Genomic DNA, 19,699 nt, shown 5'->3' with positions numbered 1-19,699 from the left:
AACAAATGTCACAGGAGTGTGGCTATAAAAATGCACCCCCCAGAAGGGGCAGTCTATTTTAACTGGAGATCATGCATTAAACAAAGACTGGATATCTTTGATGGACCAGTGTCCTCAGCTTGAATGTCAAGACGGAAAACAAACAGTGCAGTAGACAAACCATGGGACTGGGCATTAGAGAAGCATGTTTGTGCTATTTGGCCTTGAAGACCAGGCTAATGAGGGCTACTGTTCTCCCCCACTGCCCTGCAGAGCTCCTTGGGCCCTTACAACATTAAATAGAGAGCTTCTTCAACAGCATTATACATTTGGTCTTTATAATCGGTGCCCCTGGAGCTGTGGGGTACGCAGCCTGCACAGCGGTGCATGGCTGTTCTGAAGTAACCTAGTACTCTGGGCTCTTGCAAGTGACAGCACAGACATTTTGATGAGGTAGGTGGCAGCAGTTAGGCCAGGAAATAGTTATGGCTCCTTTGAAACACACATTCTCTAGTTTTTAGATATAACTCAAGAAAGTGAATTTTGGCTTCTTTTCAGTTGTCCCAGGACTCCACTATGCTGTCTTTTCAATCGATACCCTGGCAGCTCCCATTAAACAAACAACATGTAAAACCCATTTATGCTTCATATGGAAGATGCCTTAGCATATAGATCACTAAATGTTTGAGATTTTAATTTCTCTATGTACTTACAAGGCAACTGCAGAGCTACCCAGCAGATCTGTGAGCTGTGCCGTGGTTTAAACTTTTATGATTTCAATTTGCTTCCACCTGAGGCAAAGGGCTTTGGAACGCCAAGTTACTGACGCTCCTGAATTTCTTGGCAAGACTTAAGTGAATCTGAGGATACCCCATGCAGACAGCTTAGCACTAATAGATATTTAAAGACAAACGCATTTAATATTTATGCTCAATGGGCTTTCTAAAAACAAGGTCATTACTTACATGGCATTAATTATATGAGCAGTTTCCTTCTGACAATTCAAATTCTTGTCTTCTGGACTCATTTCCGAATATCTACAAATCAGGTGCTGAAAAAAACAAACAAACAACCTTGACACACCTTAAAGACTCCTCTCCAGGGATGGGAGGATATAAAACTACCAGGCACCCTTTTGAATTTGCACTATTACTGACCATATCTGGAAGCTTGAAAACAAAACCCACAGGTAGCTATTTTTCCTTCTATAAAGGGTTACAAAACATGACGTGGTAGCTGATGCAACCAGATCCTAAGAGGCCTGGCTCCTGCCTCCCTCTCCAAGTCCGTCTTGCACTGCTGTTCTCTCACTCCCTGCTACCCAGGCAAGGGCAGGCCTTCCTTCCGCTCCAAGAACACACCAGCTCTCTCCACCTCTGGCTCTGAGGTGGACAATGTCCACACACCCAGGGCCACGACTAGGTTGAGATGAAAAGGCAAATGAATGCTTTGGAGTCTTATTAAATATATTCATAAAATTAAAGGAAATTTGCCTGAGGAATTTACATTGTAAAAGGCTAAGACATTTAAAAAACAAAAACAAAAACCCTCCTGAGAGGGTACCATCTGCTTTTTTCTTATCACGGGAGGCAAATTCTCTACATCCAATTTCCTAATTTACAGAAAAGCAAAATAAACTCACCTAACCAACAAAAAGTATTATTGAGATACATGATAAAGAGGTGGGGTAATAACGGCTCAGTGAAAATCCCAGGTTTTGTTATTAGTAGCATCCCATTCTTGGCCTAGCAGGGACATATTTACAAAGTGTTGAAGTCGGTAAGATCTGGAAACCAAGAGCCCTAAGGAGGGATGTTGAGTTTAGGCAGAAAATCGTGATCCCAAGATCTGGGGCACCAGATTGTCCTGACTGATAATTTCCCTTGGCTTTAAAAAACATCTTGTGCCTCTCTTATAAATGACTCTTAATGCCTCTTATTCCCACAGCATAGCTTCAACCCTGGAATGTATATCAATGCTAATTAATATGTGCTTCCCAGTATTCCTTTCATTTTAAGTACCTGTAGCTGCTCATCAATATAAGGGATTTTTAAAATTTCTATAGCAGATGGTCTCAGTGAAGGGTTCTTGTTCAACATGCTGTAAGGTTCAAAAAGAAAATTATTTTTCAGATGAACTAAAACGTAAGTACAATTTAAAATTGTTTCAGTGACAACACATTATTTCCATACCATTCCATGATGGCATTCAGTTCTCCTGGGTATCTCGTAGGGAGAGAAGGGGTGTCACCTTCAACAATTTTTAAAACAATGGACAAGAAATTGGAGCCCGTGAATGCATGATTCATGCAGCACATCTCATATAAAATGCATGCCAGAGACCTGAAGACAAAGTCAAAGAACAGAAATAAGGAGCAAATGTCCTCTTTTTAAGTTTGATCATCATACAGAACCTCAGAGGTGTTAGGGCATTGGTTGTAAGGCACTAACATATGCTTCAGTCATTTGTTTAAAAGCCTCAGTTCCATAATGTTCTGTTCCACTCAAGACCATGGTGACTAAAAAAAGAGGAAAAGGTGAAAGAAGAGAGCACAAAATTAAGTCTGAATGGCCAGTTTTTGTCAAAGGAAAGCAACAAACCAATAGGAATATATCTGCACATAGTAGGAACCCAATAAATATTAGATCAATGTAGTACAAAGTTTCTGAATTAACTTCTATGAAGGAAAAATAAAATGCAGTTAAATATCATCTTCCTAAGACAGTTTTGTGAACATTACATATGCAAAGTAAAGTTTTAATTTATCAGCCTAACCTTCCCCCTAATGTGTATCCAAGCATTTTGAAAAGGAAATGCATTCTTTATTAGTTTTTTAAAAATATAATTCATTTACAAGTAGGGTGGAAGAACAGCTACTTGCAGCTCACATGAAAATGTGTAATTCTCCCTTCAGGGGTATGAGACAGAATATTAAAATTCTAGATCAGTTCAACACTGATTTGTGCTAACCATGCAAATCAGTAACTTCTAAACCAACAGAATAATCTTACAAATAACTCTACGTAATTAAGAAAACTAAGGGGGAAATTTCTGCCTGAACTTAGTATTAAGAAAAAACTGTACTTCTCTTGAATAATGGATTATTCTAAATCTTATGGGTATTTTGAATTATGTAACTGGCCAAGTCTCCCTTTTCATGTTACTTGCTTGAAAGATCAGAATAAATTTACAATCAACTTTATGTAAGTTGTGTTTTATGTAACTTTTAACATTGTCCTGTTTATCATAGGAGGCATTTTATGTATAAATAAATACATACATGAATATCATATTTTAACTATTTTGTGAGTGTTCAAAAAATATGCATTTGTAAGAGGATATACACTGAGAATGTTTCCATTCCAGCAAATAATAATAATACATTTTATTTATGAACAATAGATTTAAAAAATCCAAATACACATATACACATATTATAAAGAGAATATGGTGATATATTGAAAAGATTATATATCATAACCAAGTGGATTTTATTTCAGGAATACAGGGTTGACTTATATTTGAAAGTCAATCAATGGAAAATACCTCCTTATAGAAGAGAAAAACTCTATCATCTTGATTAAAGCAGAAAAAGCATTTGATAAAATTCAAAACCCATTTGTGTTTTTTAAAAAAGGAGAAAACTCTTAGCACACTAGAAATGGGAGAAAACTTCCTTAATTGGGTTTTTAAAGCTATAAGGACATATAGTAAATATTATGCTTATTGATGAAATATTGACAGTTTATAAACTATCAATATATAGTTTTTATTTTAAAATCAACAAGATAAGGATGCTTACTATCATCACTTCTATTGAATATTGTAATGAAGGTGCTACCCAGAACATTGAGGCCAGAAAAAGTTCAAAAATCTATATATATAAAAGCCTAAGCAACCGAACAACCATTACAACCAGTCAACCGAATGACTGGTTGACCGGCTGCTATAACTCGCCCTGACTACCAGGGGGCAGATACTCAATGCAGGAGCTGTCCCCTCGTGGTCAGTGTGCACCCATAGCCAACCTCCCATGGCTGGCCAACCTCCTGTGGTCCCTCCCCCCGTGGCCAGCTGGCCCCCATCAGCCCTGATCAGGGCTGGGCAGTCAACCTCCCAAAGTCCCTTCCCCCAGCCGGATGGCCCCAATCAGCCCCAATCAGGACTGGGTAAGATGAGCCCTTATTGGCCCTGATCACCGGCCAGGCCAAGGGACCCTACTTGTGCACGAATTCGTGCACTGGGCCTCTAGTATATACCAGTATATGAAAAATAGAAAAGACATTAAACTGTCATTAGGCATTTCAATATGACTGTGTACATAAAAGGTTATTTCAATAAGCTTGCAGCAAACACATTTAAAAAATAAAATTAAAAATATTATTTGCATTAACATCACACAATGTCAAATACCTAGTTAAAAATCCAATGAAAGATATGCAAGACCCTATACCATAATCCATGATACATTGCTAAGAGAAATAAAATAATACCTAAAAAAATTGAGGGAGGTAGAGGGATATATCTATATGCATAGGTTGGAAGATTCAATGTTAACAAGTCATTTTTTTTTTCCAGAATGATCTATAGACCTAATGCAAGAGCAATCAAAATACTAGCAGACTTTTTTTTTTGCAAGAATTGACTGGCTGATTCTAAAATTTATATGAAAATGCAAAGGGATAATAGAACAAATTTGGAGGTCTTATATAACCAAATACACAGTTCAAACATATGTTGTTCAAGGGTGGACTGTATTAAGGTTTGAAAAAGATGTGAAATTATCTGGCTACTGAGATTATGGAACAATTAGAGGCTGACTCAGTAATCAATTAATTTTGAAACAAGACCTTTCTCTTTTTTGGAAATCCATTCAGCTACACTGAAGGCATGCTGCTTTCCATTTATCCATTTCACTTTCATTTGGTGATATTTGCTTGCACTAGAGCACATGTTAAAAGGCTTCATTTATCAGCCAGTAACTTATGGGCAGAGACCTGCTATGGTCCCAGTGCACCTGGCCTAGAACGGATACAGGTAACTGAAATAAGAGACAACCCGATTACAGAAATTGCCATTATATTTGGGATGAAAGATTTTTTATTATCCTGTTAAAGGTTTTCAGACCCATCTACTATGTATACTTTTATGCTACTAACTGTATACCCATGTACCTCTGGTTTTTATTTTCTTCAATTTCCAACCAGACATTTCTATATGGGAAGGATTATGTCATTTCAAAGCCATCACTTCCATACTTTTGAAGATTTTTCTCTTATTTGACTCCCAGGTCTTAAATCTAGCAACATGAAAGCAAGGAAAGGGGCTGGAGGGGTGAGTTGAAATAAATAAGTGAGAGGTGCATTTTACTTCGAAGTCTATGATTTGCATTCTTTTCTTTTTCCAAAATACAGCCAACTGTGAAGTAAGCAAATAAACCCCTGAGGGAGGGAATGTAGCAGTGAAAGGGAAGGCTGGGATCAGCTGCATGTACAGCGTATTACACCTGAACTCCAGAAACTGGCCATCTGCTCAAGTCGACCAGAACTGCCCACAGGATCTCAGAAGCCCGGGCTGATGATGAATTGCAAATGCAGCTCAAGCTTTGTCTTGTCTACGGGTAACTAAATTTACCCTTTGAAATCTGCTCAAACTCTGCAAAGAGAAGCTTACCCACAGTGCTGCGGACCTCTGGTGGACTGGGAAAGCTATATTGATCTTTTAAATAATACATATTTTTATTTGATGTAATTGAAAATCTTCCTGACACTGATCTAGAAGGCAGTACACACAATTTAAGCAGTTGAGTAGATAGAAAGTTAATACAAGAGGAGTGGGTTTTGTTTTAGTGTGTGTTACCCTAAATAAAAAGTCTTTACTAGGTCAACATAAACTCCACCTAAATCAGAGGTTCTCAACCTGTGGGTCGCGACCCCTTTGGGGGTCAAACGACCCTTTCACAGGGGTCGCCTAAGACCATCGGAAAACACATATATAATTACATACTGTTTTTATGATTAATCACTATGCTTTGATTATGTTCAATTTGTAACAATGAAATTGGGGGTCACCACAACATGAGGAACTGTATTAAAGGGTCGCTGCATTAGGAAGGTTGAGAACCACTGATCTAAATGTAATGAAAGACATTGGGCTGCTTGAACAAATAGTTAAGAAGCAATGTTATAGAGCAACTAGCTGTTTATTAAAGGCCTGTCATGTCCCAGAACCTTTACTGTTTTCTCCCAAGCTTTACTATGCATACAAATCATGCAGGGGTTTTGTTAAAATGTTGACTCTGAACTTGGGTAAAAACAATGGCTACACTGGAAGTATAGTTTCTGGATCTTTCTTGAATCCCCATGTAAAACAGAGAGAACACTTAGATAGCAAAATCAAAAACCATGGCCAACATTTTCAAAAAACTTCGATGACAATGTGTCTTCTCAGACCTCAAAATATAAGCAAAGGGAGACAAATACAGTCACCATGCGACCCACACAGTGCCAGTATCTGTGTGAGAAGCAGCAGCAGGAGTCAAGGCGGTGACTAAAGACCCAGGAACAGAAGAACCTCGCGGAAAAGCACAGTGGGCGCCCTAGGAACAGCAGCTGAAACGGATGGGACCTGCCCAAGTAAAAGCTGGGTGGATGCAAGAAAACCCCGGGCAAGGCCTGCAGGGGGCAGCACAATAGCTCAGGACTGTCCAACAGAATTTTCTACCACAACAGAAATGTTCGATATTTCCGTACACAATTATTAGTAGCTACATGTGGCCAATGAGCACTTGAAATGTGGCTGGTGTGTCTGAGGAGCCAAATTTTTAAAAGAATATGGAAAAGGAAAAGCGCTACTTCCACCATATCATCCCAATATACTATCAGATTTTGGGGATAATCCATAAAATGTGAGGAAGAAAGTTTGGGTGCATTTTATCCTGCCTATACCAGCTCTTCCTGATTACTTCCTTTCAAAATTGAGCTTTACAATATTTGAAGGAAGATAATCTCATTTCCCTCCCTGGTGGGGTCCCATGCCCTTCATACCATAAGAATTTGGCCAATGGAAGAACTGAAGACAGGAGCGATATGGTTTCATCTTGCTAAGTAGAAAAAAAAGCAGATTATAGAATTATATATAATATATTTTGTAGTAACAGATAATCTTAGATTAAGTATATAAGCACTTAGCACACTGACTGTCAAGCACAGAGTAAGCACTCCAGAGAGAGTAGCTATTTCTGGTTCTGCTGCTGCAGTTGTTTCAGGACCTTTTTTTAAAAAATATATATATATAAGTATATATATATTTTTTTTTAATTGATTTTTTACAGAGAGGAAGGGAGAGGGATAGAGAGTTAAACATCAATGAAAGAGAAACATCGATCAGCTGCCTCCTGTACACCCCCTACTGGGGATGTGCCCGCAACCAAGGTACATGCCCTTGACCAGAATCGAACCTGGGACCCTTGAGTCCACAGGCCAATGCTCTATCCATTGAGCCAAACCGGTTAGGGCTGTTTCAGGACCTTTTTAAAATTAACCAGGCCAGACTGATATTATCTGCAGTTTGTATTAATCATTTCATGCCAGTCACTCAAAAAATATATTAATGCCCAGATCTACTGCATCTGACTGAAATGTTTTCCTACTTCAGCTTCTGTTGAGTGAAAATAATGACACCAGTGCTCACTCCTCAGGGGTGACAGGTGAGAGAAATGGGCTCTTTTGTTCCAGAGTTTCCTTCACCGGGAGGCAGATGAAGGGGCTGTTGGCAGCCAGATACTTGCTGGCCCCACATTAGCTATCAGAACTGCTGCCAACCTGACCTGTACTTCTCCCTTTCCTAAATCCTTCACCAGAAAATAGGCTTGTTCTCTGGAGATCTTGGCGCATGTGGAAAGCTGGTGGCAGGAGAGGGAAGCTGGAAAGACATGAGGATTACTTTCCATGCCAACGATTTTGGGCTTGACTATCTCTAGGTAATGGTATACCTTTGGAGGATTTTAAGCTGAGAAGTCAAATGATTAGTTCCTTATTTTAGAAATTCTGCTCCGGTTGTATCGTAGATGATGAATTGAATGTAGGAAGCTAGAGAAAGTAGAACGACATTAAAGAACTCCAGGAGAGAAATAATAAGGGCATAGACTGAGGCAATGGAAGTGGAAGTTGAGAAGATTTGATGAAAACATTTCTAGGCAGTAGTATCAATAGCACACAGTTACTAAGTGAATTTAAGAGGCGAGAGGGAGAAGGGAAGTCTTGATTTATTCTCGGTCTTCTAGCATGGATGGTTCAGTAGAAAAGGGAAGGCAATAGTCTTATCTCTTCCCTATCCTCTTTTCCCTGTCCACTCGGAATGCTCTTCTGCACGGATTCTTTCTTAGTCCTGGTAGGCCAGGCAGCTGCTGATTCCTCTCTATTTTCTTCTACCTGTAGCTAAGCTTTGTCTGACATTTCTACCCAAGATCACCAAAGCCTGACTAGAATGTTAGGTGTGAACTATACTCCTCCAGGGTCCCCTACCCAGCCAACCCCCATACCAGATCTCTGAACAAAACCAGGAGAACTTCACAGTACACCCCTACTATTCCAACTACTATTCCCTCCACTTGAAACACTCAAAGAATACAGGGCCACAAGATCAAAGAGCCATCTGGTTGACCTCTCACTGCAAGACAGATAAGACCAACAGTGAAATGTTCTGTTTAATTATAGTACTATTCTCACAATGGTATTTTCCTTTATTTGGTTCTCTACCAAAATAATAAATTCTAACTATTCATAGTTTAAGTCAATTTAAAGGGCTGGCCTAGGAACATAACTCATATACTGTATTTTTCTTGTGGGAGAAAAAAAGTGTTCAGCAATTGTTTCTACAAATTAGCCATGTTCACAGTATTGTCCTCAGAGAACCTAATTGTCCTAACTTTCTAAATAATTGTTTATAAACTTTTGGAACCTAACCCACTTTTAAGAGAGAGACTTCCTGTACTTGATTGCTATAAATAAATCAATCCCGAAAGGCTTAACAGATTGCAAAGAGAGGATGAGTTTACATATGGGCAAACATTAACAGATGAAAATATAATTAGCACTATACCAATATTCTTTTAGCATTATAAATATAATATGTACAGCTATTCGTGCTAGAGCAAAACACCTGTCAATTATTCACAAGTTTTTCCAGTCCTAAGAAAATATTCCACAGTAAACAGCTGCTACATACTGAGATTCAGAGAAAATTTTTCAACCTCATCCAATCTAATTTTTCTAAGTGTCTCCCAAATATTATTCATCACACTTATGTATCTGCCACTATAATTAACAGTGCTCTGTTATTCTTTCCACTTTGGGTTTGGCAGTAGAAATTTCATTACGAGATAAGCTTGTTTTAATTCAGATAAAACCAAGGTAACTTCTAAATCAGTGGGCAAACTACGGCCCTCAGGCCGGATCCGGCCCTTTTGAAATGAATAAAACTAAAAAAAAAAAAAAAGACCGTACCCTTTTATGTAATGATGTTTACTTTGAATTTATATTAGTTCACACAAACACTCCATCCATGCTTTTGTTCCGGCCCTCCGGTCCAGTTTAAGAACCTATTGTGGCCCTCGAGTCATAAAGTTTGCCCACCCCTGTTCTAAATTCATAAGAAGGTGGTTATTCAGACTCAGGATGGTGATAAATCCTTAGCTTATATTTGCTGAATATTTAATAATCTCCATAAGGAGAGCTAACCTTGCAAAAGATATATTAAAATTCTCCTGCATTTTCGTATTTGGGAGGTTTTCGTTTTTTAAGTTTTGCCTTAGTCAGGTATCATTTTTGTAAACCTAAAACATTAGAGCAATACTATCTGATATTCCTGATTCTTTACACAATACTAAGAGAAGGGTTTTTGTTTGTTTGTTTGTTTTTTAAAAAAGAAGGCACACAACTGGGACAAAAAGACTCTATGCTATGCCCTTCTCTCTGTGTGTTCTGGTGCCCAAGTTTCCTTACCCGACTTGGCAAGCAGTTGTAGATACATGTCAAAATGAGCCTGCTTTCTTGCTAAATGGAATTCCAAAAGCTTAAATGATGGGCTTCATAAATTAATTTACTCTTAATTCAAATGACATGATGTAACATCTTCCTGAGATACCATGAAATCTTTTTTTAATTCTTTATTGTTGAAAGTATTACATATGTCCCCTTTTCCGCCCATTGTCCTCTTCCAGCCTGTCCCCACCCCCTGCCCCAACCTTAACGCCCCCCCCCCCCCCCACACACACACTGTCTGTGTCCATTGGTTATGCTTATATGCATACAAGTTCTTTGGTTGATCTCTTACCCCCACCTCACACCCCCGCCCCCCCCCCCCCCCCCCCCCCCCCCCCCCCGCTGCCTTCCCTCTGAGGTTTGATGGTCTGTTCCATTCTGTGTCTCTGGATCTATTTTTGTTCATCAGTTTATGTTGTAATCTTAAATCATGATGAAATGATATATTTGAATCTATTTTTAAATAGTCATCATCATCATAATAAAAACAATTAAGTGTGAAGAGAACTATAGGTATGTAACTCAAATTCAATCCAAAGCCCAAGACCAGTTTCCTCAATCTGGAGAAAGGTACTCCAACAAGAGCAAGAAGTCTTCCCTTGAGGGTCAGGAATCCTATTACTTTTGATTTTATACCCCAAGGCCTTTACACAGTCACTGGCAAATAGTAGATGATCAATAAAGCAAAATTTAAAGAAACTCATTTCTCTGAATAGACCTTTGTGTTTTTTGTCAATTTTGTTGTTGTTTTGGAAGGGCTGGGAGAAGGGTGTGATAGAGGCAAGAAGGGAGGTGGATTGGAAAAGACCACCACGGGAGAAACAAGCTAACAGTGAAAAACCCACTGAAGAACCTAGGGATGAATCACAAGAGTGCACTGAAGAGACAGGATGGATGGGGATCTGCCATAGCCAGACCTCATCATGACAGTATTCTCTCCCATCTGTGCTTTCCTTTACTTAACCAGAGAAAAGGCAACTTGCTATTTTAGCCTCTTTAGAAAAATGGACTGACTATTCTTGGGGGTGGGGGGGGGGGGTGGGAAGGGGAATGGGAGATGCGGGAAGAGAATGGACAAAAATCGTGCACCTATGGATGAGGACAGTGGGTGGGGAGTGACGGCGGAGGGTGGGGCGGGAACTGGGAGAAGGGGAGTTATGGGGAAAAAAGAGGAACAAATGTAATCAGAACAATAAAGATTTAATTTAAAAAAAAAAAAAAGAAAAATGAAGTGGGCACAATCTTTCACGTGGCTCATCTCTGAAAGCTCAGGCTATTTAAATTGATTTGCATATAATAACTATTTACTTAATTAACAAGCTCTCAGCCAGTTTGTCCTTTTAACCGTTAACAAGCCAAGAATTATGTAAGATTCCTTTTCAAAGGAAAATAAATTTTCCCAAATAGGATTTATTGCTAACAACAAACACGACTTTCCACATGGTTTCTGCACTGAGATTTAAATTGGTTCCATGATTGGGAAGGAGGAATTCTTTTGGTACGAAAGCTCAGAGAAATGGAGAAATCTAAGATGCATCTATCACTGAAAAGACAGAATTTTTAAATTTAAGTTTATCCTTAAGACTAACATCTTTAGTAAAATTTTTAAAAGCAACAAGAAGAAAAAAATAAAGCAAAGCTGTACATTCCCCACAGAGGTGGAAGTTAACCTTAAAATAAAATGAAGCACAGTGTTTAGGATTACAAATGCTTTATTTACTAGGCTAGCAGAAACCTATCAAAATGTATTGTTTACTATTCATTAAGAACTTTCCCTTGTGGTTCAAGAAGAAAAAAGCCAAACCAGCCAATTAATCTATGAATAAAAATACTTTAAAATCAACTTAATGGAAGATATCAAGATCCAAATTCAAAAGACCTTTTACTTACTCTGGTCACAAAATGATTCAGGTTCTCAAGGGATAAAGTGAACGCATGCAGTAAGTAAATGATCCTAAAACCAAAACGCATCCTTCTCTCAGGACAGCAGATGAACAAGTCGTTTGGACCTGCCCACTGCCCACTGCCCACTCACCAGATGTCTGACTTGGTGTCGTAGCCTTGGTGTTTCAGAGCCTCCGGACTCATATAATGGGGCGTTCCGGTTAGAGTGGTGGCTAAATCACAGGATCCCATCAGGAGTCGAGAAACTCCAAAATCCCCTTGAAATAATAACAATTAATCTTTATGAATATTTTAAAACAATGAAAATCAACCCTGGAAATTAACAACCAAAATTAACAATCTAATTTGACAATTTTAATATGCAATGATTCATACCATTTTAAAGGGAAGAAAAGGAATATGATATATTTTAAATTATACAATGCTGGTGAATAGCTTTACAAACAAGCCCTATAGGAGAAAGATGACTTTGAGCCAGTAAAGTAAATTGTGTAAACCAATTTTTTATTTTTTTTTGGAATTGTGGAGAACCAGCAACCTTAAATAAAAAGCTATTTCCAGTCCGAATAACAACAAACAGAATGATTTGGAAGAGCTGAATATAATGACTTGCAATTTCATCTGCGGGTGGTGGGAAGAGTTTATTCTTCATTTGCAATAAAGAAAATTTTTGAATAAAATACTTGAGACTTTTCAAGAACATGACTATAAAATTTGAATCCATCAGATTCTCTATTTTTGCCTAATAGCTACATGCTTTTATACCTTTCCTCTCTAAGAACATCTTGCAGATTAAACAATCCAGTAGCAGTTATGAGTGGAGGTATAGTTCTGAAGGAGAACTAAAGTTAACAAAGCCACTATATCAACATTTTAATTCTGTGTGACTACTGCTAATTGCTTTGTGATAAAATAAAGAGGGAAAACCTGTAGTAACTAATCAAACTAGTAAAACAAGTTGAACCACTTGCAAAGCCTCTGGTATGTACTAGGAACTCAAAAAATACTAGTTGAATCTACAAAGTCTTATACTTTAATTTATAATCAGAAACAAAATAATTGGGTTTAATTGGCCCCAACCAAATAAAAACAAAAATTTGAGAATTTTAAATAAACCAATGGTTTCTCTGATATTCCTAGGTACTATATACAATTTGATATGTTGATAGCATCTAAATAGAATACTTCCCATGTTCCCAGAATACATATTTTTAAAAATCTTACCAATTTTAAGTAGATTATTTTTCAGAAATATATTTTTTGATTTTAAGTCTCGATGAAGTATCCTCCTAGGAAAGGTTAAAAAGGATATACATTATGCTAAGCAAAATAAGCCAGTCAGAGAAAGATAAATATCACATGATCTCACTCATTTATGGAATATAATGAACAACATAAACTGATGAACAAAAACAGAATCAAGAAACAGAAAAGCATCGATCAGACTGTCAAACCTCAGAGGGAAGGTAGGGGAGGGCGGGGGTAAGGGGGAGAGATCAACCAAAGGATTTGTATGCATGCATATAAGCCTAACCAACGGACACAGACACCAGGGGGGTGAGGGCATGAGTTGGGGGGGAAGGGGACACGGGGGGGGATAAGGACACACATGTAATAACTTAATCAATAAAGAAAAAAGAAGGATATACAATTTCATGCAAAATGTAAAATTTTAAAATCTTACTACACATAATATATCTGGGTGGCCCTGGCAGGCTAGCTCAGTTGGTTAGAGCATCGTCCCAATATGCCAAGATTGCAGGTTCAATTCAGGATGAAGGCACATATAAGAGTCAATGAATGAATGCATAAATAAGTAGAACAACAAATGCATCTCTCTCTTTCTCAACCTCTCTCTCTCTGCCTTACTCTCTCTCTCTCTCTCTCTCTCTCTCAAATCAATAAATAAAAAATTAAAAATATATATGGGTGTATGTGAAGTAATTCACACATAAATATACATTCCCAAAGATATATATTTAAATGTTTAAAAGCAACAGAGCCACAACAATTTCTTGTTTCCCTAAGGAAATAGTTTTTTTTAAAAAAATGGGTTTCAAGTCAGAAGAACGTGTAATTGGGGAAAAAATAAGATGGTTTCAACTACTTCAACAAGCCAGATGCTACTGTGATTTGGTAGCATGATCTACATAGTATTAAATCCAGTAATCATATATTCAGTTTTAGACTAGTTATCACAAAGCTTTATAGTCTGTTATATATAATCTATTTTTTAAGCTGCTTCTGTTACTTGCAATTAAAAACATCTTAAGTTGATTCACTTGGTCCCTGCAGCTGTTGATTCTAGATCCAAGGAGAGGGTACTGGTCTCTTACAGATACAAGTACTCAGGGAGTCAAACAGTCTAAGGGTTTAGATTTTGGAATAGTGATATAGGGAGCCTACCAGGAACCCAGCTACTATACAATGGGAATAAGTAATACATGCAAGAGAAACTTACTGAAGACTCCTAGGCCAGACAATAGAAGATGAATTACAGATAATAATACATTAACAGCCCTCATGTGTGTGTGAATATATTCAGTACTAGATATTTTAAGAAAAAGGCAAACGATATGTTAGGAAGCAGTTATGAGAATTGGCTGGTGCCATGGTGATAGAATAAAAAATTCTATGCCACAGACCAGCTATCAAAATATTTTGGTGAATTTTTTTAAAGTCTCTTTTATGGACTTTGTGGTTACAGTAAGCAAAAATAGTTCCAGCAAGGAAGTCTTATCATCTACTTGGTTAATATCCTTTCCTTTGAAGCATATAAAAATCAAATCAAAGAAATAACAAGGCGACAAGTAATATAGGCAACTTAGAGAACATCTATCTTCTAAAAAGTTCAAAGTAGCTCTCTGTCCATTATCTCCGATGTCTCACGCCATTTCTATGGAAGTGGTGGGTCCCTCTCATGATGCCCAAGAGAATTAAGTGTGACCTGGTTAAGGTCAGATGGAAGCTGTGTTCAGACACTTGGTAGAGCCTCTGCTTCCGCCTCCTCTACCAGGCCATTTCTACATCCTCTCGCCTTCAGAACCACGGCAGAGTAAAGAACAGTCTGTGGAGACAGATAGAGCAGGTGTTTCTCAGGGCCCCAACCCGAGGTAGGGCTGTGGAGAAGGTATGAACAATGTATCCTTCATCTCTCCTTAAGCCCTTAATAGTTTCTGACACATCAGCTCCCTTCCCCAAAAGTCTGTCCTTTAGGTTGTAGGGTCTCAGGGTGGATCTCCTTGCCAAAGATGCTGGCACAAGCAAGGACTCCTGGGTGATGCCTGGCTCGGGCAGCTGCCTGGCTTGTCTCTGCCACTTGGCCTTCGTCCTAGATTCTGAGGCACCTGACTGGCTTCCTCATTGTTGCTGTGGCTCCCATGACCAGGAGGAGCCCTCTGTGTTGTAAGTCAGGGGTAGAGTTGGGTCCTCCTTCAACGTAGCTATTGCCAACACAGCAGGAGTTGCCTATACCTGGCACTGGGGTGGAGTCTCTTAGAAAAAAGTGCCCTGAGAACATCCTCAAGAGGTGGGTACCAGGCAAAAGCAGGAATCTCCAGTAACACGACACCACAACTGCCTTAGCTTTTCCATCTTCAAACCTAAGGTAGCAGACCTCCACCTTCTGACGTATTTCCTGACCTGGATTCACAAGTAGGTCTTTTCCCTGGGAGTCTCACTACATTAAAAATAACCTCCTCATGCCACCTTTCCGGGAATATTTAGCCATGCCAACACAGAACTGGCTGGGAGATGTGTCGGCCGCTAGTGACGAGGCAGTCACCTCCGGAAAGGTGTCTTGGTCCTGGTTTCTGCTCCCCTGTGGAAGCACCCAGATCAGGGAGCCTCAATGTCACCAGAAAATGGGCTTTCTGCATAGAGGCTGTTGTCCATTTTTTAAAAATCTAGGCTAACTGTGTAGAGGGCCGCCTGGGAGGCACCTAGGCATTTTCTTATTATTGTCAGCTGAACTCAGAGCATAGGCAGCCACGCCCTGGGAACATGCTTCCCCAATAAGGCTGGACATGTTAATCAGGCAGGGGCGGAACTAGATATGTAAATCTAGGCCTTAGAAATAAACCTGCTGTGTGGCTCAGCCGCCTTTTGCCGCCTCTCCATCAGAGAGGATGGCGCCCACCTGGCCCCAGCTTAAAATCTATTTCTGCATCTTGGTCTTTCTTTAATTTCTTAATCCCCAGCTCCTCCGCTCAAGAACCTGTCGTTTTCCCGTGCGGGTCGCGGGAAACAGAAACAGCTCACCACAAACTGAACTTCCCCCTTCAACAGAAATTATTGGGGGGGGGGGGGCATTGTTTGTTTGCTTTGTTTTGTGGTTTCTGTGTTAGCACTGGGGGGGGGGGGGGGCAAAAAAAAAAGGTGAACAAGACATTGTCTCTGTCCCCAAGTAGTTCCCTTTCGCCCAATTCTGCTGAGGCGCCCAGAAAAGATGATGTTTCAGATCAGATAACTGATTGGACCAAAGAGGGAAAAGGCTATTATAGGACTGCACTTTCAGAGAGAATAGGGTTCTAGTTTTATCCAAGGTTCCAAAGTCCCTCAAATACTGGACCAGCCCAGGAATCCTGGGGGAGTCAGTAATGAGCCTCAGAACATAAACACCTTTAAGGAAACTTAGAGCTGTCTGTGCACCAGGGGTTCAAGCCCACGGGGAGGAAGGAGTTTGTGTTACATTCTTAAGATAGCTTTTAATGAACTGTGAATATTCACAGTTTCAACATTATTATTTATAAGTGTATGGATTTAGAATATTATTAATGTATAAATAAATCAAATTATAATAAGTACAAGAATTCTCCAAAGGAGTCAGAAAAAATATCTTCATTTCTTCTGTAACATCGTTCTTAGTTTCTCTAGGATCTTCTTCATCTCCTCTGCTGCTACACTGTAATAGGGGTCTCCAAAGAAACAGACCTATAAGAGATAGATAAAGCTACAGCTAGAGATAGAGACAGAGATAGAGATAGAGACAGATTTATCATGAGGAATTGGCTCACACAATTATGGAGGCTGAGAAGGTCCGAGATCGGCAAGTTGGAGACCCAAGAAAGTGGGTGGTGTAATTCAGCCTGAGTCTACAGGCCTGAGAATAAGGGGAGTTTCTGGTCTGCAAACGGAGTCATATGTTTACACTATTTTGCATCTGCTGCTTTCACCCAACATCATGTCTCTCAGATTTATATCAATTGTGTATTCTGTTTTTCTTGTTTTTGTTTTTTTTAGAATTACATCAACTTTTAAAAATAATATTTTTAATTTGTTGATTTCAGAGAGAGAGAAGAGAGAGAGAGAGAGAGAGAGAGAGAGAGAGAGCGCACTGATTTGTTGTTCTACTTATTTATGCATTCATTGGTTGATTCTTATATGTGTCTTGACCAGAGATCAAACCTGCAACCTTGGCATATTGGGACAACACTCTAACCAACTGAGCTACCCAGCCAGGGCTGTGTATTCTGTTTTTATTCCACAGTAAAATTCCATTGTTTGAAAATACCAAAAGTTATTTAACCATTTGCTGTAAATGGACATTTCTTAGTGTTTGGGCTATTACAAATAAGCTTTCTATGCACATTTTTGTACATGTCTTTTGTTGGACACAGGTACTCATTTTCTTTCTGAGGAACAGAATTACTGGGTCACAAGGTATTTGAATGTTTAGCTTTGGCATTATTAAACATTTTTGCAAAGTGTTTACACCCTAGCAGCAATGTAAGAGAGTTCCAGTAGCTCCAAATACTTGCCAACACTTGTTATTGTCAAGAGTTGGGTTTTTTTTAGCCTTTCTGGAGGCTATGCCCTCATTTCTACACTGAGTTACAACCACAAACAACAACATTACACGGGGCTTAACAGTTTGAAAATTTCTAAATGTATAATATCTCAATGCATATTACCTAAAGCCCTATAAGCAAGCAGAGAGGATCCCATTATTATCCCTATTTTATAGTTGAAGGAACAAAGGCTCAGAGAGGTTAAGTAGCTGACCCAGGACCATAACATACATCAGCGGTTCTCAACCTGTGGGTCGCGACCCCTTTGGCAGTCAAACGACCCTTTCACAGGGGTTGCCTAAGACCATCCTGCATATCAGATATTTACATTACGATTTATAACAATAGCAACATTACAGTTATGAAGTAGCAACGAAAATAATTTTATGGTTGGGTCACAACATAAGGAACTGTATTTAAAGGGCCAGAAGGTTGAGAACCACTGACATACATGGTAGAGATTCTCAGTCCTGTATATCCACAATGATACACAGGTTAGAGTTATTTGGGTCCATGTTTTATCTCTGCTAGTTTACTAACAGCAATCTGAAGTTAGGCCTTATTTTTAATGTATCATTATTTAATAAATAAAAATTGAAAATTTCTTATTTATATATAAAAACTTTACAATTGGTTATAATAATATAATGAATAAGAAGCACCATCATTTGTAATCTGAATCAAAGGATGGTATTTCAGATTCATAAATATCCAAATATTTAAGCTCCATTTAATGACTTTCTTGGAATGTTGAAGGATTTGAAAAAAAATTAAATCCTCTCTCTTAAGGATTATTTTAAACTCCTTTATTTTAATTAGTACTAAGTAGAATGAAATTATTTGGGTTCCTAAATGAGCCAGATTTCAGGATTTTTTGGGGTTTGTTTTTGTTAATCCTCTCCCGAAGATATTTTCTCCAATGATTTTTAGAGGGAGTTTTGGGGAGGGTAGAAGAAGAAGAAGAAGAAAGAAGAAGAAGAAAGAAGAAGAAGGAAGAAGAAGAAGTAGAAGGAGAAGTAGGAAGAGGAGGAGGAGGAGGAGGAGGAGGAGGAGGAGGAGGAGGAGGAGGAAGAGGAGGAAAAGGAGGGGGGAGAGGGAGAGAGAGAGAGAGAGAGAGAGAGAGAGAGAGAGAAATATCAATGGGAGAGAGACACACTGAATGGTTACCTCCCAAATGTGCCCCAACCTGGGCCTGGGATTGAACCTACAATCCAGGTACATGCCCTTGATCAGGAATTGAACCCCTGGGCCACACTGGCCAGCGCACCAGATTTCAGTTTTATATTTTGCACACAAAATACCAAAGGTAGCATCTTTATATGTGTTGTTTTCCTTATGTATAAGCTAATAAATATGCCATGGAATAATAAAGAAAATAAATACTACAATATCAACTGTATGTATGTCCTACATTCAGCAGCTTTGAGTAGTTTATTAAAAGATTATTTTATACTAGAGGCCCGGTGCACAAAAATTTGTGCGGGGGGGGGGGGGGAGTCCCTCAGCCCGGCCTGTGCCCTCTCGCAGTCTGGGACCCCTTGGGGGATGATCACCTGCTGGCTTAGGCCTGCTCCCCGGGGGATTGGGCCTAAGCTGGCAATAAGACATCCCTCTGGCAGCCCGGCAGCCCTCGGGGGATGTCCACTTGCCAGCGGGGAGCAGACCTAAGCTGCAGTCGGACATCCCTAGTGCTGCTGAGGAGGCAGGAGAGGCTCCCACCACCACCGCTGTACTGGCAGCCATCAGCCTGGCTTGTGGCTGAGTAGAGCTCCCCCATGTGGGAGCGCACTGACCCCCAGAGGGCAGCTCCTGCATTGAGCATCTGCCCCCTGGTGGTCAGTGTGTGTCATAGTGACCAGTCATCCCCAGTCTTTCTGCTGTTAGGGTCAGTTTGCATATTACCCTTTTACTATATAGGATAGAGGCCTGGTGCATGGGTGGGGGCCAGCTGGTTTGCCCTGAAGGGTGTCCCAGATCAGGGTG

General features: G+C 39.4%; 1 protein-coding gene across 4 annotated transcripts in view; it reads right to left on the bottom strand.

Annotated features, from left to right (window-relative positions):
- Nucleotides 1-19,699, bottom strand: part of NEK11 (NIMA related kinase 11) — a 150,973-nt gene that overhangs the window by 84,186 nt on the left and 47,088 nt on the right. For all 4 annotated transcript variants that reach the window (XM_070433390.1, XM_070433391.1, XM_070433394.1 and 1 more), the window contains exons 5-9: nucleotides 13,152-13,216; nucleotides 12,058-12,184; nucleotides 2,172-2,321; nucleotides 2,001-2,079; nucleotides 945-1,030 (exon numbers count right to left, since the gene is read on the bottom strand). In XM_070433390.1, the coding sequence (XP_070289491.1) occupies nucleotides 945-1,030; nucleotides 2,001-2,079; nucleotides 2,172-2,321; nucleotides 12,058-12,184; nucleotides 13,152-13,216 (507 nt within the window). The remainder of the gene's footprint in view (nucleotides 1-944; nucleotides 1,031-2,000; nucleotides 2,080-2,171; nucleotides 2,322-12,057; nucleotides 12,185-13,151; nucleotides 13,217-19,699) is intronic.

Source organism: Myotis yumanensis, unplaced genomic scaffold (genome assembly GCF_028538775.1).
Source record: "Myotis yumanensis isolate MYYU_CA2020_CCGP unplaced genomic scaffold, mMyoYum1.0.hap1 SCAF_14, whole genome shotgun sequence".
Classification (NCBI taxonomy): Eukaryota; Metazoa; Chordata; class Mammalia; order Chiroptera; family Vespertilionidae; genus Myotis; species Myotis yumanensis.
The sequence above is the reverse complement of the archived record's forward strand: the minus strand, read 5'-3'. Positions and strand labels throughout refer to the sequence as shown.